General features: G+C 38.7%; 1 protein-coding gene across 25 annotated transcripts in view; it reads right to left on the reverse strand.

Annotated features, from left to right (window-relative positions):
* Nucleotides 1–13,062, reverse strand: part of CEP192 (centrosomal protein 192) — a 133,506-nt gene that overhangs the window by 31,910 nt on the left and 88,534 nt on the right. For all 25 annotated transcript variants that reach the window (XR_010152010.1, XM_063795899.1, XM_063795898.1 and 22 more), the window contains 4 exons: nt 5,880–6,140; nt 5,511–5,626; nt 3,591–3,700; nt 652–802 (listed from right to left, as the gene is read on the reverse strand). Coding sequence is in view for 24 of the 25 variants with exons in the window: in XM_063795899.1 (XP_063651969.1) it covers nt 652–802; nt 3,591–3,700; nt 5,511–5,626; nt 5,880–6,140 (638 nt within the window). In the remaining variant the exon portion in view is untranslated. The remainder of the gene's footprint in view (nt 1–651; nt 803–3,590; nt 3,701–5,510; nt 5,627–5,879; nt 6,141–13,062) is intronic.

Below are 13,062 nucleotides of genomic sequence, written 5' to 3' on the forward strand. Positions count from 1 at the left end.
GTTTTTTGTTTTGTTTTGTTTTTGAGACAGAGTCTTGCTATTGCCCAGGCTGGAATGCAATGTCCCCATCTTGGCTCACTGCAAGCTCTGCCTCCTGGGTTCACACCATTCTCCCACCTCAGCCTCCCCAGTAGCTGGGACTACAGGTGCCCACCACCACGCCTGGCTAACTTTTTTTTTGTATTTTTAGTAGAGACGGGGTTTCACTGTGTTAGCCAGGATGATCTCGATCTCCTGACCTCGTGATCCGCCTGCCTTGGCCTCCCAAAGTGCTGGGATTACACGCAAGAGCCACCACGCCTGGCCGTAGGAGAGTGTTTTTAGGAAATTTAGGGCTAATTGGTTATCATGCCTGAAACTTACTCTTACGTGGTCCAGAAAAACCTTCCATACAAATAGAGGATGATAAGGTAAAGGTGGTAAACTGTTAACAACGGTGAGTCTGAGTGCAGAGTATATGGGAGTTCTCTGCACTATTTCTAAACTTTCCTGAAAGTTTGAAATTATTTCAACTTAAATTTTAAAATAAAGGTGAAATAAAAATTTTGAGACAAAATAATAATAATAGTGAAGTACAGGAAAAAAGATCAGCTTTGCTATGAATCGAATCATCCTGAAATCTGGTGAAAGATTTCTGTTCATTTATTTTACCTTGTAGATTCCAAGCTAGCTTTGGAAGAAGGCTGAAGGAATTCTCTGCTAGAAATGCAATCTCTGAATTCTCCAATTACTGAAAGTATAATTTTACACATGCTTCCATAAAAGAGCTGAACATCATTAGGTCGTTGGGGAAGATCATATACTGAAATAGAAAATAATGTTTGAAATACATGAATGTTCACACAAGCATACCACAAAGTAACAGATACATTTGTATATTTATAGCTATAGAATATTAGTTTCCTGGGTTGGGAGAGGTGACATTTGGATTAGCAGTATACCACCTGGCACAAAATTACAGTCAATTCAGCACCAGTGGCTGACAGCTCAGACTTGGAACCTGAATTTGAACTACCTTTGCCACTCATTTACTTTGTGACTTCTGGCAAGTTACTTAACCTCCCTGAACTTAGTTTCCCCAACTATAATATAGAGTAATGATCTGTATCAGGGGTTGTGAGCATTAAAATAAGAATGCCTTTGTAGATATATTCGGCAACAAACATTTATATGAAGCTTAATGTGGACATTGTTCTAATCCCTTTATATATGTTAATTTAGTTAATTTTCAAAACAATTCTTTGAGATAGGTACTATTACCTCTACTGCAAAGAGGAAAAATCTGAAGCACAGAAATTAAGGGTCCATGATTTTTAAGTGGCAGTCTCATAGACATTCAATTTAAAGTAAATCTAGAAACTAGAACTATTCATTTAATTAAATATTTATAGATTAATGAAATAGTGCTCAAGATAAACATCTCTAGATTAGGACACCCAAATTTGTATAAACAAGAAATGTTAAATTAGATAGTCTTTGAGTCATATATTTTGACATGGAAATTTTAAAAGAACACGGTAACTATAAATTTAAATTTATAACTTAAGCAAGACTCCTGACTGAAAAAGTTTAAATCAACTACAAAAATATATGCCACAAATTACACATTTTGTAAAAGCAAGATTGTTACAAATCCTTGGAATAGTAACATGCTCAAGTAAATGTTACTGAAATTCATCACATAAAAGCTTCACCTGCAGTATACTCACAGGTGATCTATGGTACCAACCAACACGAAAAAGTGAAACTGTTTCCTCCATTCCTCTGGGCAATAAACTTATAATCACAAGGAATATAGTATTCCTTGAGGTGAAATTCTGGTGTCCCAAAGACCCGGCCTGAGTCCTAGCTCAACCTCACCTTAGATGGGCGATCTTGACAGGCTACTTGAGCTCTTGGTTGGCTGTGTCAACACAACTCTTAATACAATATGTGTACTTAATTTTTGGACATGCAGCTGTACCTGGAGCACTCTTCCTCATTCTGGTCTCATCTTCACCTTGCCAACTCCTCCTCTTTCTTCAAGTATACCTCAAGAATCATCTCATTCTAAGTGAGGTGCCCTCCCAGATTTGTAAACACAGCTCTGTCTGTAACAGCACTTTTCACATCACACCTGAGTCATCTGTCTTCCCCTGAGTCTGTAAGCCCCTCATGGACAAGGACTGCATCCAGTACCTCTGCATCCAGTGTCCATAGACCTACTGGCATCTTGTCCTCTCAGGACTGTTGCTATATGGTGGGGCAATGCCAGCTTCTGAACCACTGCAAACTCTGGTTCCCTACAATCTTCACCACAGTTGCACCATGTTACTAAGTGTTAGTGTTCCATCTCCATAGCACAGTTCAGCTTATCTCGTATTTGGATCCTTCCTATGAGGAAGAGGTGGGGCTGTAGTGGGACAGATGGGTCTTCAGTTTCAACTCCAAGTCCAAGGTTTTTTTCCTTTGCTCTGGTCCCTTAGCACACTCCTGACAAGTCCATTTGAAGTCTTTTTGTCATTTTTAACCAACTCATCCTTGCCTTCCCTTTGAGCAGATGATCTAGACCCCCACTTAATGAAAAGTTCACAGACTATTCAACATCACCCCTACACCAAGGCATAAATATCCTTTCATCACTTCATATTTCAGAAGCAAAATACATTCCATCACTAAAAAACTAGAAAATAAAAACAGGGAAAAGCTACCACGTGAAATTTACCACCAAAACTAGCCACTTATTATTTTGGTGTGTATATGCCTGTAATTTTACTTATGTAAATATATATGTAATAATTTTTAGCAAAATGAGATCTTACTATACAAACTTCAAAAAGGTTTTGTGATAAATGAAGAGCTTTCCATGTCATTCAGTACAGATTCATATTATTGTTCTAATGGCTTCAAATATTCTACCACATAATTAAATAACTCCCTATTCTTGGGCATTAAGGTTACTTCTAGCTTCTTGCTATTATAAACAACACTATGGTGAAAATCTGTATATACATTTTAACACAGTCTGTATGTCTCAATATATTTATATTTTGTATGAATAATAAATATTGTTAAATATTTGAAATGTTTAGTGTAAACAGGGCTAACCATCTAGGTTAGTGTCACCTTATTACTATCTATTTTGAAGTTTTTTTGCCACCACTACATCTTCCATAAATCTTACAATAGGCACGATAGCACAGTAACCTCAAAATGAGTGCAAGTTTGCAATCAAATCTAAGTAGCAATTAATTTGATTTAATAATGACCATTTTCCTCTTCCTGTTTACAAGGGTGCCTAGAGAATAAGTGCAGAAAGTAACATGTAACATTTATACAGCAGCAAAGCTCTTTCATCGAATACTTATAACAACTCTGTATGGATGAAAAGCTAGATGAGCTAGATGTCGCTCTTCTTTCCATTTACAAGATAAGGAAACTGACATTCAATGATGTAATTTGTTCAAACTCATACAGCAGGGCTGTGGCTCAAACTCTGCCTGACACTGTATCTAAACTAACACTTCCTTCTTATATCACATAATTGGACATAGATAATACTATAAATGACCCAAAAGATTTAATACATCAAGACATGCTGGAATTCTTACCTTCAGTTACTAATAGCTCATCTTGAAATGCTTCAACAAAATTAATGTTTTGAAGCACACTATGTTCTGGAAGTATCTGTTTTATCATCTCTGGTTTATGTAACAGGGCCCTGCCAGGAGAGATTTTTTTTTATTATTTAAAAGTGATGTTATATATAAAATAACTTTAATTAGATTTTCACTAATGCATTTGGCAAATCCCACTAATACTGATATATTAGTACACAGACCTTACACCTAAAAGAAAAACCTGTTTTGGAAGTTCTTTCAAAAATTACACATGGTAGTAAAATTATCAGTTTCAGTTAAATATTAACATCAAACAAGAATTCCCTAAAAGAAGAGTAAAATTAGATTCTTTTCAGGTCCTACATTTTCATTATTTGTGATAATTTGGTTACAGCTAGAAATTTGTCTCAGAACACAAAAGAACATGCTAAAAATGGAAACATTTGAAGGGGAATACCTAAATTACCATATAACTATGTTTATCTGGCTCCTTCCAGAGAATCTGAGGTGAGAAAACTGAAATGTAAATTTCTCTATAATACTCAGATGTCCACAAAAAAAATCTCACTACTGTTAATTTTATGGCAAAGAGTTTGAAAACAATACACTGATTTCTATATCCCAATTGAGAGAAAAAAAAAACATCAGAATACCTCATAATGTGATTTCTCCAAATGTCAGTTTCTATTTCCAAAATAATTAAGAAACAAAACCAGGTTCAAAGGCAAGCTTTTTATTTGGTCTGTTCTAACATCATGTAGCAAGTCGCCATTAAATTCCCTCTTGTAAAACATTCCAATGACCCTCAACAAATTAAAAACAAAACAATTTCCCAAATTCTGTATTAGAATAAAAAACAGTCAAGCACAAAGGGTCGGAAGGAGACAGGCGTATTCCTCCACACCCCCTTTCTAATTATTTTTTATTAGCAGATGACACACCATGAGCTGCACTCATCCTATGTTTAGGTCCTTTAATCTAGGAAGCTACACTTTACAATAAGAGAATTCATATCTTTAAATCACACCTAAACCTAAATCAACATCCTAAATTTTCCAACAGTTCAGCATATCAAACTATGTTTAAATTATTTATGTATGTATGTATGTATTTATTTATGAGAGAGGTCTGGCTCTGTCACCAAGGCTGGAGTGCAATCATAGCTCACTGCAGCCTTGAACTCCTGGGATTGTGATCTTCCCACCTCAGCCTCCAAAGTAGTGAGGACTACAGGTGCACACCATCACACCCAACTAAATTTTCTATTTCTTTTCTAGAGACAAGGTCTCATTATGTTGCCCAGGCTGGTCTTGAACTCCTGGCCTCAAGCAATCCTCCCACCTCAGCCTCCCAAAGTGCTGGGCATGAGCCACACAGCCCGCCCTATATTTAAATTAGATATATCAGATTTTATAGTAGTTCATACTTTTTAAGTATCTACAAGTTAAACATCTTACACATTTCGAAAATTCAACTTGATCCTTTCAAATAATTCACAGCATTCCCAGAAATATTACTAACTAGTCATCTGTGTTTATACAATATAATCATTCAGTAGTTGTTAAATCTTTTATAAAACTGACACTGTCACTTAACATGTCATCAAGAGTACATTACGGAAATGGTCCTATTATGAAGTATGATGCACCTACTGAGTAAGGGAAGAGTGGCACAATACATTCACCTAGAAAAGAAGGCACATTCTAAGGAAATACAGGAGATGAATTTCCTACGGGTATTTTTTCCTCACATTGTGGTAGCTCATCACCCACATAAATTCTACCAAGATTTTTCATCTACCAGTTCACTAATAAATAGTGAAATATTCTAAAAATTCCAAATCCCAAGCCACAGAAGCCTTCATTATTTCTGCTGAATGGTTCCCAACATTATGTAAGATAAGTAATCTACCTGCGATACTGCTGTCTTGAAATTTCATCTCCACCAAATAAGTATACAGTTGATAGTTCTGTTGCAGTTTTATTATTGATTCCTCTGTCTGATGGATTATATATTAAAGTAACATTCTGATGCCAAGAAAAAAAAATCAGGAGTAAATATTAAATATTTTTAAGTAATTTCAATCTGATTCAACAGTCTTATGAGCCTAAAAATTCGACACAGACACAAGTGCATACGCATGGCATTTCCAAGATCACATAAGTACTTCTATTCCTACATTATTTTCAAGTATTATTTTAGCTTTTGGCTTTAAAATACATAATTATTAACAATTTTAAAATGAGTTGATGTTTTTAGCACAGAAACTTTTGTACTTACTTCTTGTGTTCTTTCCTTGAGTACAAATTTATCTGGAAAAATCCTCAATACTTTAGGATCCAGCAAAACTTTTTTCTGACACTCCTTAAAACCTACTGCTTTAACAAAAGCTGCTCGGGAGCCAGTGTTGCGGACAGAAAAAACAATTTTACTTTCTTTGCCAGGTACTAAGCCATTCACTGTTACCATGTAACTGTCAGATAATTTTTTAACGCCTTCCAAAATAAGATTGCTTGTTCCTCCATATCCAGACAAAGGTATCTAAAAAAGATATACATATCCAAAATTATTTTAATGTTAAGCAGAAAGCGAAACACTGAATTACAGTGAGAAGAAAATTCAGAAAGATTTAATACAATTAAAAATTTAAATGTTTGTGTACTTTGGGTAGTAGTTCCCCATTTCCAGTCCAGCAGTATATTCAAGACTTTGTCTTAAGGAAAAAACAAACCAAAGAGCTGCAAAAGTATCTGGCTTCTGATAGGCTAAGAATTAACTATTTCAAAAGCCAAGCTTAGATGACACAGGAATAATATAAAGATTAGTACAGATATGCTTGATTAAGAAGTTTATAGAGTAAAATATTCAAATATTTTTAATTTACTTTGAAATGCACTAAAAAGATGAACTGGTGGCTGGCAAGGTGGCCAAATAGGAACAGCTCCTGTCTGCAGCTCCTAGCGAGATCAATACTGAAGGCGGGTGATTTCCGCATTTCCAACTGAGGTACCCAGCTCATCTCACTGGGACTGGTTAGAGAGTGGATGCAGCCCATGGAGGGTGAGCCGAAGCAGGGTGGGGCGTCGCCTTACCTGGGAAGTGCAAGGGGTTGGATGCCCTCTCTCACCACTCCTATTCAACATAGTATTGGAAGTTTTGGCCAAGGCAATCAGGCAAGACAAAGAAATAAAGCGTCTTCAAATAGGAAGAGAGGAAGTCAAATTGTCTCTCTTTGCAGGTGACATGATTGTATATTTAGAAAACCCCATCCTCTCAGTCCAAAATCTCCTTAATCTGATAAGCAACTGCAGCTGTCTCAGGACACAAAGTCAATGTGTGAAAATCACAAGCATTCCTATACACCACTAATAGACAAACAGGGCCAAATCATGAGTAAACTCCCATTCACAATTGCTACAAAGAGAATAAAAAACCTAGGAATACAACTTACAAGGGAAGTGAATGACCTCTTCAAGGAGAACTACAAACCACTGCTCAAAGAAGTAAGAGAAGACACAAAGAAATGGAAAAACATTCCATGGACTCAATATCGAGAAAATGGCCATACTGCCCAAAGTAATTTATAGATTCAATGCTGTTCCCATCAAGCTACCATTGACTTTCTTCACAGAATTAGGAAAAAAAAACTACTTTAAAGTTCATATGGAACCAAAAAAGAGCCCGTATAGCCAAGACAATCCTAGGCAAAATGAACAAAGCTGGAGGCATCACGCCACCTGACTTCAAACTATACTACAAGGTTACAGTAACCAAAACAGCATGGTCCTGATACCAAAACAGAAAGACAGACAAATGGAACAGAATAGAGGCCTCAAAAATAACACCACACATCTACAACCATCTGATCTTTGACAAACCTGACAAAACAAGAAATGGGGAAAGGATTCCCTATTTAATAAATGGTGTTGGGAAAACTGGCTAGCCATATGCAGAAAACTGAAACTGGAGCCCTTTCTTACAACTTATACAAAAATTAACTCAAGATGGATTAAAGACTTAAACATAAGACATAAAACCATTAAAACTCTGGAAGAAAACCTAGGCAATACCATTCAGGACACAGGCATGGGCAAAGACTTCATGACTAAACACCAAAAGCGATGGCAACAAAAGCCAAAATTCACAAATGGGATCTAATTAAACTAAAGAGCTTCTGCACAGCAAAAGAAACTATCAGAGTGAATAGGTAACCTATAGAATGGGAGAACATTTTTGCTATCTATCCATCTGACAGAGGGCTGAGGGCTGAGGGCTGATATCCAGAATCTACAAAGAACTTGAACAAATTTACAAGAAAAAAAAATCCCATCAAAAAGTGGGCAAAGGATATGAACAGACACTTCTCAAAAGAAGACATTTATGCAGCCAACAAACATGTCAAAAAAAGCTCATCATTACTGGTTATTAGAGAAATGCAAATCGACCAGGCACGGTGGCTCAGACCTGTAATCCCAGCACTTTGGGAGGCAAAGGTGGGCAGATCATGAGATCAGGAGATCAAGACCATCCTGGCTAACATGGTGAAACCCTTTTTCTACTTTAAAAAAAAAAAAACCCAAAAAATTAGCTGGGTGTGGTGGCATGCGCTTGTAGTCTCAGCTACTTGGGAGGCTCAGAGGCAGGAGAATTGCTTGAACCCGGGAGGCGGAGGTTGCAGTGAGCCGAGATTGTGCCACTGCACTCCAGCCCGGGCAACAGAGGAAGACTCTGTCTCAAAAAAAAGAGGAAATCAAAACCACAATGAGATACCATCTCATGCGTGAGAATGGCGATCATTAGAGACTCCGTTTCAAGATGGCTGAATAGGAACAGCTCCGGTCTGCAGCTCCCAGCGTGATTGACATAGAAGATGGTGATTTCTGGATTTGCAACTGAGGTACCTGGTTCATCTCACTGGGACTGGTTGGACAGTGGGTGCAGCCCACGGAGGGTGAGCTGAAGCAGGGCGGGGCATTGCCTCACCCGGGAAGCACAAGGGGTCGGGGGTTTCCCTTTCCTAGCCAAGGGAAGCTGTGACAGACTGTACCTGGAAAATCGGGACAATCCCGCCCAAATACTGTGCTTTTCCAACACTCTTAGCAAACGGCACACCAGGAGATTTTATCCCGCACATGGCTTGGCAGGTCCCACGCCCACAGAGCCTTGCTCACTGCTAGCACAGCAGTCTGAGATCCACCTGTAAGGCAGTAGCCTGATGGGGGGAGGGGCATCCACCATTGCTGAGGCTTGAGTAGGTAAACAAAGCAGCCAGGGAAGCTCAAACTGGGTGGAGCCCACCGTAGCTCTGCAATGCCTACAACCTCTATAGAGCCCACCTCTAGGGGCAGGGCATAGCTGAAAAAAAGGCAGCAGAAACTTCTCCAGACTTAAACGTCCCTGTCTGACAGCTCTGAAGAGAGCAGTGGTTCTCCCAGCAGGACGTTTGAGCTCTGAGAACAGACGGACTGCCTCCTCAAGTGGGTCCCTGACCCCCGTGTAGCCTAGCTGGGAGACACCTCCCAGCAGGGGCCGAATGACACCTCATACAGGCTGGTGCCCCTCTGGGACGAAGCTGCCAGAGGAAGGATCAGGCAGCAATATTTGCCGTTCTGCAGCCTCCGCTGGTGATACCCAGGCAAACAGGATCTGGAGTGTACCTCCAGCAAACTCCAACAGACCTGCAGCTGAGGGACCTGACTCTTAGAAGGAAAACTAACAAACAGAAAGGAATAGCATCAACATCAACAAAAAGGACATCCACACCAAAACCCCATCTGTAGGTCACCAGCATCAAAGACCAAAGGTAGATAAAACCACAAAGATGGGGAGAAACCAGAGCAGAAAAGCTGAAAATTCTAAAAACCAGAGCACCTCTTCGCCTCCAAAAGATCGCAGCTCCTCACCAGCAACAGAACAAAGCCGCATGGACAATGACTTTGATGAGCTGACAGCAGTAGGCTTCAGAAGGTCGGTAATAACAAACTTCTCCGAGCTAAAGGAGAATGTTCGAACCCATCGCAAGGAAGCTAAAAACTTTGAAAAAAGATTAGACGAATGGCTAACTAGAATAAACATCACAGAGAAGACCATAAATGACCTGATGGAGCTGAAAAACATGGCACAAGAACTACGTGATGCATGCACAAGCTTCAATAGCCAACTCAATCAAGTGGGTGAAAGGATATCAGTGATTGAAGATCAAATGAATGAAATAAAGCGAGAAGAGAAGTTTAGAAAAAAAAGTAAAAAGAAACAAAGCCTCCAAGAAATATGGGACTATGTGAAAACATCAAATCTACATCTGATTGGTGTACCTGAAAGTGACGGGGAGAATGGAACCAAGTTGGAAAACACACTGCAGGATATTATCCAGGAGAACTTCCCCACCTAGCAAGGCAGGCCAACATTCAAATTCAGGAAATACAGAGAACACCACAAAGATACTCCTCGAGAAGAGCAACCCCGAGGCACATAATTGTCAGATTCACCAAGGTTGGAATGAAGGAAAAAATGTTAAGGGCAGCCAGAGACAAAGGTCGGGTTACCCACAAAGGGAAGCACATCAGACTAAGAGCTGATCTCTCAGCAGAAACTCTACAAGCCAGAACAGAGTGGGGGCCAATATTCAACATATTAAAGGAAAGAATTTTCAACCCAGAATTTCATATCCAGCCAAACTAAGCTTCATAAGTGAAGGAGAAATAAAATCCTTTACAGACAAGCAAACGCTGAGAGATTTTGTCACCACCAGGCCTGCCTTACAAGAGCTCCTGAAGGAAGCGCTAAACATGGAAAGGAACAACTGGTACTAGCCACTGCAAAAACATGCCAAATTGTAAAGACCATCGAGGCTAGGAAGAAACTACATCAACTACCGGGCAAAATAACCAGCTAACATCATAATGACAGGATCAAATTCACACATAACAATATTAACCTTAAATGTAAATGGACTAAATGCCCCAATTAAAAGACACAGACTGGCAAATTGGATAAAGAGTCAAGAACCATCAGTGTGCTCTATTCAGGAGACCCATCTCACATGCAGAGACACACATAGGCTCAAAATAAACGGATGAAGGAAGATCTACCAAGCAAAAGGAAAGCAAAAAAAAAAAAAAAAAAAAAAAAAGCAGGGGTTGCAATCCTAGTCTCTGATAAAACAGACTTTAAACGAACAAAGATCAAAAGAGACCAAGAAAGCCATCATATAATCATAAGAGATCAATTCAACGAGAAGAGCTAACTATCCTAAATATATATGCACCTAATACAGGAGCACCCAGATTCATAAAGCAAGTCCTCAGAGACCTACAAAGAGACTTAGACTCCCAGACAATAATAATTGGAGACTTTAACACCCCACTGTCAATATTAGACACATCAACAAGGCAGAAGGTTAACAAGGATATCCAGGACTTGAACTCAGCTCTGCACCAAGAGGACCTAATAGACATCTACAGAACTCTCCACCCCAAATCAACAGAATATACATTCTTCTCAGCACCACATCACACTTATTCCAAAACTGACCACACAGTTGGAAGTAAAACACTCCTCAGCAAATGTAAAAGAACAGAAATCACAACAAACTGTCTCTCACACCACAGTGCAATCAAGTTAGAACTCGGGATTAAGAAACTCACTCAAAACCGCACAACTACATGGAAACTGAACAACCTGCTCCTGAATGACTACTGGGTAAATAACAAAATGAAGGCAGAAATAAAGATGTTCTTTGAAACCAATGAGAACAAAGACACAACGTACCAGAATCTCTGGGACACATTTAAATCAGTGTGTAGAGGGAAATTTATATCACTAAATGCCCACCCTAACATCACAATTAAAAAAACTAGAGGAGCAAGAGCAAACACATTCAAAAGCTAGCAGAAGGCAAGAAATACTGAAGATCAGAGCAGAACTGAAGGAGATAGAGACACAAAAAAACCTTCAAAAAAATCAATGAATCCAGGAGCTGGTTTTTTGAAAAGATCAACAAAATTGATAGACTGCTAGCAAGACTAACAAAGAAGAAAAGAGAGAAGAATCAAATAGATGCAATAAACAATGGTAAAGGGGATATCACCACCGATCCCACAGAAATACAAACTACCATCAGAGAATAATATAAACACCTCTACACAAATAAAGTAGAAAATCTAGAAGAAATGGTAAATTCCTGGACACATACATCCTCCCAAGACTAAACCAGGAAGAAGTTGAATCTCTAAATAGACCAATAACAGGCTCTAAAATTGAGGCAATAATAGCCTACCAACCAAAAAAATTCCAGGACCAGACGGATTCACAGCTGAATTCTACCAGAGGTACAAAGAGGAGGTGGTACCATTTCTTCTGAAACTATTCCAATCAATAGAAAAAAAGAGAATCCTCCCTAACTCATTTTTTATGAGGCCAGCATCATCCTGATACCAAAGCCTGGCAAAGACACACACAAAAAAAGAGAATTTTAATCCAATATCTCTGATGAACATCGATGGGAAAATCTTCAATAAAATACTGGCAAACCAAATCCAGCAGCACATCAAAAAGCTTATCCACCATGATCAAGTTGGCTTCATCCCTGGAATGCAAGGCTGGTTCAACATATGCAAATCAATAAATGTAATCCATCACATAAACAGAACCAACAACAAAAATCACATAATTATCTCAATAGATGCAGAAAAGGCCTTTGACAAAATTCAACAGCCCTTCATGCTAAAAACTCTCAATAAACTAGGTATTGATGGAATATATCTCAAAATAATAAGAGCTATTTATGACAAACCCACAGCCAATATCATAGTGAATGGGCAAAAACTGGAAGCATTCCCTTTGAAAACTGGCACAAGACAGGGATGCCCTCTCTCACCATTTCTATTCAACATAGTGGTGGAAGTTCTGGCCAGGGCAATTAGGCAAGAGAAAGAAATAAAGGGTATTCAATTAGGAAAAGAGGAAGTCAAATTGTCCCTGTTTGCAGATGACATGATTGTATATCTAGAAAACCCCATCGTCTCAGCCCAAAATCTCCTTAAGCTGATAAGCAACTGCAGCAAAGTCTCAGGATACAAAATCAATGTGCAAAAATCACAAGCATTCCTATACACCAATAACAGACAAACAGAGAGCCAAATCATGAGTGAACTCCCATTCACAACTGCTACAAAGAGAATGAAATATCTAGGAATCCAACTTACAAGGGATGTGAAGGAACTCTTCAAGGAGAACTACAAACCACTGCTCAAGGAAATAAAAGAGGACACAAACAAATGGAAGAACATTCCATGCTCATGGATAGGAAGAATCAATATCGTGAAAATGGCCATACTGCCCAAGGTAATTTAGAGATTCAATGCCATCCCCATCAAGCTACCAAGGACTTTCTTCACAGAATTGGAAAAAACTACTTTAAAGTTCATATGGAACCAAAAAAAGAGACTGCACTGCCAAGACA

Source organism: Pan troglodytes, chromosome 17 (assembly GCF_028858775.2).
Source record: "Pan troglodytes isolate AG18354 chromosome 17, NHGRI_mPanTro3-v2.0_pri, whole genome shotgun sequence".
NCBI lineage: Eukaryota > Metazoa > Chordata > Mammalia > Primates > Hominidae > Pan > Pan troglodytes.